We start from the raw sequence: 12,788 nt of genomic DNA on the forward strand, positions 1-12,788 counted from the left end.
AAAAATTGCCACGTTGTGATTTTTATATCATATACTTAAAGAAAATATCAAAGAAACAATAAAAACTTCATGTGATGAATGATTATTGTTAAAAAATCTTTCTGTGTTTATATATTCTATCTCTGCTAAACTTCCCTGGAATTTTGCGTTAGCTGTTTGTATATCAAGTTGACGTCGATGTAACTATTAGACGATATACTCGGGGATCGAAGTTGAATGGTGCAACTTGGTATACAAAGAACTGGCGCAAAAATTCCAGGGACGTTTATCAGAGATAGAAAATATATAGACACAGAGCGATTATTAAACAATAATCATTCATCACATGGTGTTATTTATTGTTTCTTTGATATTTTCTATTAGTATGTATGATATGAAAATCATAACATGCAAATTATTATATCGCATCCTATATTAGCTCTCGGTCGCTGTATATCAGCCCGAGAGCCTGACGGCTATTACATCCATAATATATATATATATATATATATATATATATATATATATATATATATATATATATATATATATATATACACATACATTGAAGTAAAGGAATCAATATGACTTTTATCTTTAATAATGTTGGTTTATTTACGTTTTAATTAAAATCTAGAATTCTAAAGTTTTAGCAATAAATATAGCAACATCCATATTGGTTTTAGAAATATTTTTTTTTTTTTTTATAATTTATTGTTTTTGTTCCATACATACTAATACTAATGTTGACATTATTAAATTCAGTTTTGATAAATTTTATACACATGCATACTCACTCACACACAAGTATAATTACATACATTTTTCAATATTAGTGGTAAATGGTTACTTTGCTTCCAAAAAAAAAAAGAAAAAAAAAACCAAAAAAATAAAAAACAAAAAAATAAATAACAAATAATAATACGAATAGTAATAATCTTAATATCATAAACTAATCTAAAATGTTTTTCCATGTAAGCCACAATTTTTCAAAATTGCGCAGCTTTTGATTTTGGATAGCAGCATATTTTTCTACATGGTATTTTATTCTTAAATGACTGAGTAATCCAAGAAAATTTGGCATTTTGTTTTGCATTAAGGATATAAAAATATATTGTTTAACATATAGAATTATGAAGTTTATAACCCTGTTATTGTTTGACAATGGTAGATCACCGAGAATAACATTCGAAACATTGAAACCAACTCTTTCAGAGGTTTTTCTGTATATATGAAGACTTAAATCACTCCAGAGTGTTTGTACTTTATCACAAGCAATGAAAACATGTATTATTGTTTCAACATTTTCCATACAAAAACCACAACAATCAGAAGTTTTAATGTTAATTTTCTTAAGGTATTTTCCAACAGGAACAATTCTATGTAAGATTCGAAATTGTAACCACTGGGCAGAAGAATCACTAGTGGTTTTATAACAAATTTTAAAAACATCTTGCACTGATATTGTGTCTACTCCATATGGCCTAAGCTCTGCCTCCCACTTGCTGATTGAGGTTGGAATAGCCTCATTTTTATTCAAGAAATTATAAAAGATTTTTGAGCATTTTTCAGAAGATATGAGAGGTTCAAAAAATAAAGGTACATATGGATTAGGAAGTCTTTTGAAAGAAGACCTATCTATTAACAATGATTTCAAATATTTTGAAATAGCTGTAACAATGCTATTGTATTGCATCACACAACTATCAGATAGATTGTATGTGTTTTTAAGAGCTCTAAAGTCTAAAAGATTACAATCATCATCAAAAAAATTTTGCACAACCTTTATTCCCTTTTCATACCAGGATTTAAAAAAAACTGGTTTGTTGTTAACTTTTATTTTAGAGTTATACCACACTGGAATATAATGAAATTTGTTTTTAAAGTGCGGAGAGTAAGTAAAAGATTTCATATAACATGACCAAGCAATCAAAACATCTTTCCAAAAGGCGTTATTTTCTTTTAACAAACAATCAAACACAAAACTATCTCCAAAATCATACAATTTCTGTAAAATATCATCTCCATTGAGAGCATAGAAAATATCCATCCATGGTTTATGTGAGCAAGTTAACCTTTTAATCCATGTACATTTAAATGATGTAATAAAACTTCTAACATCTACCATTTTCATACCACCTGACAAGTAGTCTTGTGTTATAAGAGACCTTTTAACTTTGTCTGTTTTGGATTTCCATAGAAACTCAAAAAAAGCTTTGCATATAAATGCTACAATCTCCTTTTTGGGAGTAGGAAGCGATATAAATAAATGATTTAGTTTTGGAATTAACAAACTCTTAATGACAGTGACACGACCAATTGGAGTAAGAATTCTTCTTTTCCATTGTTCCATAAGTGCAATGATTTTTGGAATCTGATTACCAAAATTAAAATCAACAATTTCAGAAAGTTCAACGGAAAATTGGAAACCTTATAAATTAAAAGATGTAGATCGCCAGTCTAATTTCCATCTGGTATGATGAAACACTTGATCAGAGAATTTTTTTAAACCAATCCACACAATTTTTGTCTTAGATGTATTAATTTTAAGACCTGAAAAGCTGGAGTAAAAATCTATAGCCTCTTTCTAAAACTAGGTTGTCTTTCTTGAAAAATCGAACTCTCCTGTGTTATGAGATTGCACTTTGTGAACTTCCGGTAGGTACAAAGTTCCGAGTGATCTCTGGATTCAAGTAGATATATCAGTTTATGATGGGGAAATTATATTGCTGTGCTACAAACTGTCATAATTACAGCGGGAAAAGTGTTAACAACCGAAAGGTGACTTTGCATAGATTTCCTGTCAATAAAAGACACAAAGGTATATGGAAAAATCGTATCTGCCGCAAGAACTGGAAACCAACGAGTTGTTCAAGAATGTGTTCCGAGCATTTCGTCTCTCTCTCTGGTCCCACAAAGGAACACCCATTGCCATCTATCTTTCACCACAAAGTATTTAAGACTACAAACGTAGGTGGTTTTTGTTTTAACATCGCATATGCATATGTTCACAAGTATAAAATAATTATATTACACATGTGTAATTAGGGGCATATAAGTAATGTAGTCTGGGATATAAATTAATCATTACAGAGGTGTACTGGTTGAAATAACAGGTCTCAGAAGTGTGCTTTCAAAGTATAAAAGTATTATTTTCTGCATTCTTGTTTGTGTACCCCCTTATTAGTATATATGGCAGTATTAAATACTATCACAACATGAAATTTCTTAATTTTTTTTCCACTTTAGAGGATGATCTCATGTTATATAATTAGGAGTAGTACAATTTATGGTTATCAGTAATTTATATCACAATTCTTTTGGACAGATTACGTCAGATATTGATATTTAATATGATCATTTACAGTTTGACCACACACCAGAAGTTTTGAAAGAAGTAGTCGATAATCAACAAGAACATATTAAAGATGGGTCAGGTTCAGAGACTTCGCAGTCAGATTCTGCTGAAACATCGAGCTTCAAAGTTAATTCAAACCAATCAGTGTTGGACACATCGATACTATTGCATGATTACTGTGGCTACATTGACACATCAACCTTATCCCAGCCGAAGAATAAATTCACACAAACTGATGTTCTACAGAATAAAAGTGTTGGGATTCAGAAAAGTGAAAGTTACAGTGATGTTTCTGAAAATAATGATGTTTCTTCAAATATTACATGTGATAAAACAACAAGTACAACCTTTATACCCTTTTTAACCATCGAGGACATAAAACAGGACATCTCATTTTACACTGGTTTACCTAACAAAGAAACCTTTTATTTATTGTTTGAACACCTATCCGTCTATTATAAATGTGAAGTTTCTGACGTTCTCGGAGGAAGACCAAGAAAACTAAGAGAAGTTGATGAATTTTTGATGGTTTTAATGCGTTTAAGACTAGGACTCTTAATTCAAGATTTGGCTCAAAGATTCAACATATCTCCATCAACCTGCAGTAAAATATTTAATGAATGGCTAAACTTGATGTATGAACATCTAGAATTTTTAGTAGCATGGCCAGACCGAAATGTCATCAAAGAAAATATGCCCGACAGCTTTAAACGAAGATACCCAAATTGCCGTGTCATAATAGACTGCACGGAGATCTACACGGAAACACCTCAATCATTATCCAACAAAGGAAGAATGTATTCAGACTATTAATCACACACGACTTGGAAAGTCCTTATTGGAATCAGCCTTAATGGTGTTATTACACATGTGTCGGATTTATGGACTGGGAGCACATCTGACAAGCAAGTAACCAAGTTATCAAAACTTATTGAAAAATGTGAACCTGGAGATGCAATAATGGGTGACAAGGGATTCCTTATAGCTGATCTGTGCACTCCAAATGGAATCCATCTCATAATACCTCCTTTAAAGAAACATGGACGGCTAACAAAATGTGAAGTAGAAAAAACCAGAAGGATTGCGAATTTAAGAATTCATGTGGAACGAGCAATAGAGCGAATTAAAAATTTTAGAATTATTCAAGGTGTAGTTCCAATATCACTTCATGACAAGATGTCCAAAATAGTGTTCGTTGTTTGTGCTCTTTGTAATCTCATGCCACCTCTTATTCAATCATAGTACAGGGCAGTCAATCTACATATATCTCATTTGGTTCCTCTATAGTATTATACTAAATGTCATGAATTTTCCTAATCTAAAGAAATCCCGACTCCAAGCAAATATGTAGTGACTGCAATGTTATTATGATTTCACTGTTTTATGAATATGTCTATTCCTTAAGAATATGAAATAAATAATAATTCCATGTATAATTGTTTTATTTTCATCAAACATGATCACAATTTAAAATAATGAATACAATTTGCAAAATTTTGAAATATCTCATTTGCAAGGTAGATTCAATGTTTTATTGCAATTTCTTTAACATACAAATAATATACATTATTACCAGTACATAAATCTTTGATTGTTACATAAATCTTTGATTGTTGTCGTGCTAAGATTTTAGTGTTAACAGAGTTTTTCTTAAAGCTGCTTGGTCCGATTTTTTGTCATTACAGTATCAAATATTTTTTTCATAAAAGCCGTTTATCTTAGAAAGTTATGGACTTTCTCCTATTTACACCAGCAGAATCGGTCTCCTTTCAAAGTTACAAATATTCAAAGTAAATAAAATTAATTTCTTATTGGGCAAACGAAAAAACAAACCGAAATGCATCATGGAATGTTGAGAAAAGGGAACTGTTTGGTTTCGTCCCCAAAATGATTGGAGTTATACAACCCACGTGCTATGCATCGATTGTAAACAAAGCAACCCTTAGAATTATTAGCAAACAAAACGTACACAGGTTTATTTGTAATATCCCTGAACATTATGACCTTTATTTATAGCGATGTCATAGCCGTAATACAACCATACCCGTCCTGACGTCAGGGGTGAATTTTAGCATGAGGCGAAATAACCCGATACCCTTTTATGTCTTATGTTTTGTTAACAAATTTTGTACATATTTTTTTTTCATTGAAATTTGGCTTAATTGACTGGGAAAACTACTGCAATGTGTATTATTATACATATACTTAGCATAACCATCTTTTAAAAACGTGCACAAAATTTGATACAACATCGGACCGAGCAGCTTTAATGCATCATTTGAGAACAGAATTAAAAAATCTTTACCCATCACTATAGTGTTGTATATTAAATGCATTGAAAAAATACACAACACCCAAGAAAAACCTTACTAGCTTGCATATGGGTTAAAAAAATGGATTAACTGTCATGGCCCAGTGTTTACAATTTAAGACCCCGTTTAACTCTGTCTGAAAAAAGTTCAGGTAACACTGCAGAGCAAAAAAAAGTATTCAATTTTGGTAACATAACATTTTCCCAAAGTTCTTCATCATAGAAAATTGTTTCAAATTCTAGACCTTTATTTGTCCATACAATAAAGTGTTTATTTCCAAAAGTTGGTTGCCGACACTTTTTTAAAAATTCAATCAGTTGTTTTTTTGTCATTTTATCAAAAGACTCCATATTCTGTTTTTTGTATACACGTACACTGAATGGCGCCAGCAACTTTACCTACCGGAAGTAAGTACCTCCAATATTGGAGAGTCAAATAGGGGAAGTAACTAGGTTATCGAAAGAGGCTATAGTTTCTAATGCTTCGAACAAGGATTTTGGTGAACCATCAAGGGCTAACAAAGTGTCGTCTGCATACTGTGATATTATATGTTCTTTATTATGAACAAAAATGCCCTTAATATCATTGTTTTGCTTTATAAGAATTGAAAGGATTTCTGCACATATAATGAATAAATATGGAGCAACAGGATCTCCTTGTCTACAACCCCTTTGTATGTCAAATTGTTCTGATAAAAACCCACTTTGTAAAATGCAGGCACGGAAATTTGTGTTTAAAATTTTTATCCACTGGATAATATATTCTCCAAACCCAAAATAACTTAAAACTTTATAAATAAATGACCATGACATAGAGTCAAAGGCTTTTTCGAAATCAATGAGGACCAAAAGCCCTGGAATTTCATGTATCTCTGTGTACGACATCAGATCATAAACAAAGCGAGTATTTTCCCCTATGTATCTACCTTTTATGAAACCAGATTGTGTATTTGAAATAATAATGTCCAAAACTTGTTTGATTCTAAAGCTTAGGCAACCAGATATGATCTTGTAGAGAACATTTAAAAGGGTTATTGGTCGCCAGTTCTTTAGAAACTGTCTTGGTTTGTCCCCTTTTGGCAAACATGAAATTATTCCAAGTCTTTGAGAGATAGGAAGCTCTTTTTTAAGAAAAATACAGTTAATAGCTCTAACAACATAATTTCTAATATCACTCCAAAAAAACTTGAAAAATTCTGCGGTATACCCATCACTACCAGGGGACTTATTATTCTTCATGTGCTTTAATACGTTAAGAACTTCTCTTTCCTCAATGTCTTTCTCCAGACCTTTGGACGTATTTGTATCCATTTTAGGATTATTAGAATTCAAGAACATTTCTTCTAAATTTATTTTAACTAAACTTGAATCTGCACTTTTATACAGAGTTTCATAATATATCTTAACTTCATCTAAAATTTCTGTTTGTTCATATATAGTGCCAGTACCCTCTAATTCAATTTTTTTTATTGTTTTATTTAAATAATTCCTAGATTCTAAATTACAGAAATATTTTGATGGTTTTTCACCCTCTTCTATCCAGCGAGCTCGGGACCTTATCATGTGGCCTAGTAACTTTTCTTTTCTAATACTCTCGAGTTCCCTTTTTTTTTCATCTAATTTATTTAAATCAATGAAAGCATCTGATTCTAAATCCTCAATTTCTTGCAATAGTGTTTTTTCTTTTTGGTCTTTTTCTTTTTTGATATATGAAGAATATGAGATAGTATTTCCCTGTATTTCCATCAGTAGTACCTCAAGAAATAAACTTTCATCCATGTTATTTTTACATTGGAAATTTTTACTCTCTGCATTCTCTAAATATTGATTACTAACACATTTTATTACATTTTTTACCTTTTGAACGTAGTCTTTATCTGTAAGTAAATAATTATTAAATTTCCAAAGACCACGCCCTCTCCGGAAGGGATTAAATTTAAGCTCGAGCAAAACTATAGAATGATCAGACCTGTATCCAGGTTTGATAGTACAGTTTTCAACAAGATTTGTTAAGCTGTCAGAAATGAGAAAATAATCAAGGCGACCTTGTTTAAGAGGATTTTTTTTCCGCCATGTATATACTTTTTTTTCAGGATTTAGGACTCTATAGTAATCTGTGAGGCATAAGTCCTCCATTATTTCCAGGACTTTACTTCGAGCCTTTGGATTGTTAACACTACAGTAGTTATAAGTATCCTGCATGGGATTCAATGCAAGATTAAAGTCCCCACATAAAATAAAATATTCATTATCAAATTCAAGGAAGATACTTCTTACATTTTCATAAAACTCAGGGTTGTCAATATTAGGACCGTATATATTAATGAGGGTAACCTTGTGGTCCTCAATTGTCATGTCCAAAGCTAACAAATTACCTTCACAGTCGTTTTTTACTCTATGAATTTTAAACTCAAAGTTGTTATTGAAAAGTATACAGACCCCTCTTGAGTTAGATGGATACGAATTAAACACACATTTATATCCCCACTGTGTTTCTATAAACTGTTCATGTTCAGAAATAAAATGAGTATCTTGCAGGCAAATGATAGAATAATGTTTTTGTTTATAGTAGTAAAGAACATCTTTACGTTTTGATGGTGTGGCGAGCCCCTGACAGTTCACCGTAGCTATTAAAATGTTGTCAGACGACATCATATTTACGTATTAAATAGAAAATAACAAAGCAACACATGCAAGACAAAGAAAGTATTCAAAAATAACACATGCGAGAAGCAAATAACCACTTACCATTACCAAATTTTCTGATCCAACCATACCCAAAAATATTACACACACATAAGAAACTAAGCATCCTACCAGTTCATTAAGAACACTTATAAAGGGAGAAACACGCACACTTGCCTAAACAGAAAGTAAACAGTTCTGAAATTGAGATACCGATCCCGATCTGAAAACCGTTGACCGATCCCGAAGCATCCAGGTTCCACTCCGCTGTCTATCAAAAAAGTGTACTAGCGCCGTTTTAGTTTTTCAGAAACATTGTCCAGAATATCGAATCTGTGGCGGCGTCCTTGTTCGTCCAGCGCAAAAATCTTGCCGTTGTAGTACCAGGCAGACTGGATTCGAGGGTCACCATTTAAAGATTGCGCAAAAGTTTTGCGTTGAAATATGTTAGGTGGTCATGCATGGTAAAACATTTTTTGAGTTTGTCATTCGATCGATTTTTGATGACCGCGATCTTGACCTCCGTGTTACGGAATTTGGCGGTTTTAGAAATAAATTAATATATTGATTTTTTTGCTTTATTAAAGCATCATACAGAATTCAACTAAACTTGTTTGATGTATTGATTCGCGTGTTTCAAAAGCAAGTATTATATTCTCTCGCAATTGATAGCGTATATAGTTTTCAATTAGGACAAAAAATTGCTGCTGAGAAGCCTAGTTATATTAAAGAAATAAAGTACCAGTTTTTTTGAGAATGTTGCAAAATAACCTCCGAGGTCGAGAAATGTTGTTTTGAAATATAAAAGCCGAGGTGTTAGCCGAAATCTTATATTTCAAAATACATTTTGAGACCGAGGAGGTTATCCTGCAACATTCACGATAACAAGAACTTTATTTCTATTCTACTAATAGCTCAGTATTTCTACAAATCGTTCCACCTATAGAGAGGCGATTTAGGTCATTTTTACGGCTGTTCCGTGTGACCCCAACGGTTGTGTTATTAATGTTTACATGTGTATCAATCAAAGGAATCACATGCAGATGACAGAGTTTTTCTTTGGATTTTAAATACTTTACACTTATTTATAAAGTATCTTTGAATCATATTCCTAATATTTAAGGTCGATTTAATACGATTATTACTACTACACGTTATATATTTGCGTGGACCCTGAGGTCCACGCAGAAAATATATAAGCGAGGTTAAACCGGATGCCATGGGGAAAATTCAGCTGGCGCATGAGCTAGCCTGGTTCCTGTGCGTAATAGGTAGCTCAGGGAACCAGGCTAGTGCACGTTTATCTGAATCGGGATCGGGATTCCGTGCAATATGCACACATAAGTTCAAAGGCGCTGTAATTGTAAAGTTGTCGGTAAACAGTAAAGACACAAAGTATTCCTTTTAAAGAAATGATTGGCATGTGATATGAACTATCAGTATCATGAAATAAGTTAATGTTGTGCCGAAACTACAACATGCATCAAATAGCATAATTTGCAATGTTTTGTTGTTTTCCGAATACACTAGTCCGAAATATCTGAAGTTTTTCTGGCTTTTTTAACGATTTTGATATTTACTTGCCAGGAAGTCATATTTAATTTTGAGCGATATGAGTGAGTAGTAAAGTCATTTTTTTATTGTTAAGTTGTGAGTTAAATATTTGATACAATTCGCAAGTATTTAAAATCGGGCCGAGAATGCCGCCTCCAGTTGGAGGCGGCGAAATTTCCAGTTTTCGTAATGGCGCCGGTTCTGACGTTTTCCTGGCAAGTAAATATCAAAATCGTTAAAAAAAGCCAGAAAAACGTCAGATATTTCGGACTACGAATACACATGTAACTTAACTTTACTTTTATAGTAGGCGAGGCTAGTGAACTTCCCGATTAAATTTTTTAAGCATTTAAGTGTGATTGAATGATTATGTCACTGTATCAAAGTTTAAATCTCAAGAAAATGCATCAAGCATGAATCCTTTAAATTCTGAGATAAAAAGTCAGGGCTATACATTCATGTATACGTAATACAAGTTCAACGTACAAATTTAGTGGTTAAAAGCAGAGGGCTAGAGTTGGTGGAATCTCTTAAGGCTTTTACGTTTTCGTTGGAAACACATGCAAATGGTCCACGTATTGTAGTCCTCTTTTAAAGGACAGCAACTTGTTTATGTATAAACAAGCAGTGAAAATGTGCTAGGGAGGTCCGAGGAACAGCAGCATTGATCTCTTAAAAATGAACATTTGAGGCAATACACATCGTTTTGACTTGAAGTAACACGTGACATTGACTTGGTTTTAAAACTGTTTACGGTTGGAAGTTGTACTTTCAGGATTAGTGCGAGACAAAAAGGTATTCGTGATCTGATAATTTACTGATGACATTCGTTGTATATTGGATAATACATGTAATGTCCACGGCATCTCTTTAATCTTGGCAATAACTGTAGTAGAATGTTAAAAAAAACTTTTTGTTTTTTCCGACGTATCCACGTACATTTTGTCAAAGCTGTCATTTTGAAAGAATGGCCTCTCCTTTTTCCTCATATTAGCCCAATCTCTACCCAGAGTTATCGTTCCTGCTTCGCTCCACTTATACCTCTGTTAACGTCTAAAAAATAGTGCCACGAAAACATTGGTAATGGAGTATTACTCCGAGAAATAGTTCTTTGTTTGTTACCGTGATTTACCAATAACAATCTTTTTATTTCAATATTTTTAGAGAGGCTTTAACTTCGAAATGTAGACTAAATACATATAAAACTATAATTTATAATATCATGATTGAGAATAGGTTTTGTCAAGATTCTTGGCATTTAGACGTTAACAGAGGTGTTGTAGCGCAGCGTAATACGCCCTCTGGTGAGATATTGATATTAACGAACAACAGTCACATCGAGACCATGTATATCCTATACTAAGTAAGTAAGAAATGTAACCCCCTTTGAGCATTATGACGTCATTCTTAGACTATTGTGACGTCAGGTAAGGTATCGTAACTTTGTTATACAACGCTTGATTTTTATTGTTTAGTTATCTTTATATCATTTACACAAAAAAGTCAGTAACATATAATCGTTACGTAGTCATGTAGTGACCCGGTACGGGATGATACCTGGTTAGTAAATTTCATACCCAGCTCGGTTTCGCCTCGAAAGGTATGAATTTTACTAACCGGGTATCTTCCCGTACCCGGTCACTACAAAACTATGTAACTAACAATTCAATGTATTATGTATATGAATTAAGGCTAAAATTGTTTCAGTTTTCTTATCTATGCAAAAATGTGTGTTTTCAATGGGTGTCCTCGAAATAAAACTGAGTTTTTGTTCTGGAAAACCAGTCAACTTATATCTTATTCATTTGTGCAATAATGATTTGTTAATCAAAACATCTGATCGTGACAGGCATGCTTGCGATATTATGTTCCCCAACTCTGTCTATTTAATTTTTTTATCCTAAAAAAATCCATTAAAAGATTGTAAAATTATTGTATCTTAACGCCGTCTGTTTTTTAAATACATTTTGATGTTCATAAAATGTTCTATTATTCAGAGGACAGCACCTACATGTAGTATTCTCTGTCACGCGACAAATCAAATGATACTTTTAAAAGCTTTTATGATGTGGCAAAACTAGTATATAAACATTTTAAGCAATTTAACTTCAAAAACATTTCGTTAGCTGATATTTACGTTTTACCAAGTAGAAATACATGTATGTAATTATTTGACATTTGTCTTCTTGTTTTAAAATTCCTTTTCCAATACTCTAGCGGATATTTTTGCATCTAATTTATAATTAACATTCCTCATTTAAAGTAATTTAATTGGGATTCTTTTTTTGGCATGCATTATAAAGTGATCGTCAATATTTTTGTTCATCAACGTTTTATAAGGGCATTTAAAAGAGCCTGGGACAGCCCGACAATTCATCATGTTTTCATCAATATATACACAATAAAATGGACAGAGTTTTAATTTCAGCTTTGTATTTTGATTTTATTTCAAAGTCTGACGCTTAAGGTTTGATTAATTTTTAAAGATATCTTTCTTATTTGCACACTATTATCAATGATGAAAAAAAATAATTAAAATGATTTCTTTTGGCCTAAATCATGTCAAAACAGTTCCAAAAATACAAATGAATGTAAACGCAAAATATATCTATTTCTTGTAGTGAGTAGTTTCGATAACTGAATACATATGTACCGTGGACAAATACCGTAGCAAAGACAGTATTTCAAGCTAAGCGAAAGAACAAGTTATAATTTATTCCTTTTATATAAATGTTTTTAACTATCTGGTATTATTGGGTTTTTTAATTTTATTTTTCATAATGCTACCAGTGAAAAGTTGCAATAACTATTCACCATGGAAAAATATCTAGAACATTATGTTACGCTCAAAACGTTGTTAAAACAACAAGCAGGTTATTGGTTGTTTACACAACAATATAG

General features: G+C 32.2%; 1 protein-coding gene across 1 annotated transcript; it reads left to right on the forward strand.

Annotated features, from left to right (window-relative positions):
* The first annotated feature begins 2,560 nt into the window (after positions 1 to 2,560).
* On the forward strand, positions 2,561 to 5,488 carry LOC128160161 (uncharacterized). Its single transcript, XM_052823432.1, has 2 exons — positions 2,561 to 2,949; positions 3,347 to 5,488. Exons 1-2 carry the CDS (start codon positions 2,689 to 2,691, stop codon positions 4,148 to 4,150), a joined length of 1,065 nt encoding a protein of 354 aa, XP_052679392.1. The 5' UTR covers positions 2,561 to 2,688; the 3' UTR covers positions 4,151 to 5,488.
* The last annotated feature ends 7,300 nt before the right edge of the window (positions 5,489 to 12,788 follow it).

Source organism: Crassostrea angulata, chromosome 8 (assembly GCF_025612915.1).
Source record: "Crassostrea angulata isolate pt1a10 chromosome 8, ASM2561291v2, whole genome shotgun sequence".
Taxonomy (NCBI): Eukaryota; Metazoa; Mollusca; class Bivalvia; order Ostreida; family Ostreidae; genus Magallana; species Magallana angulata.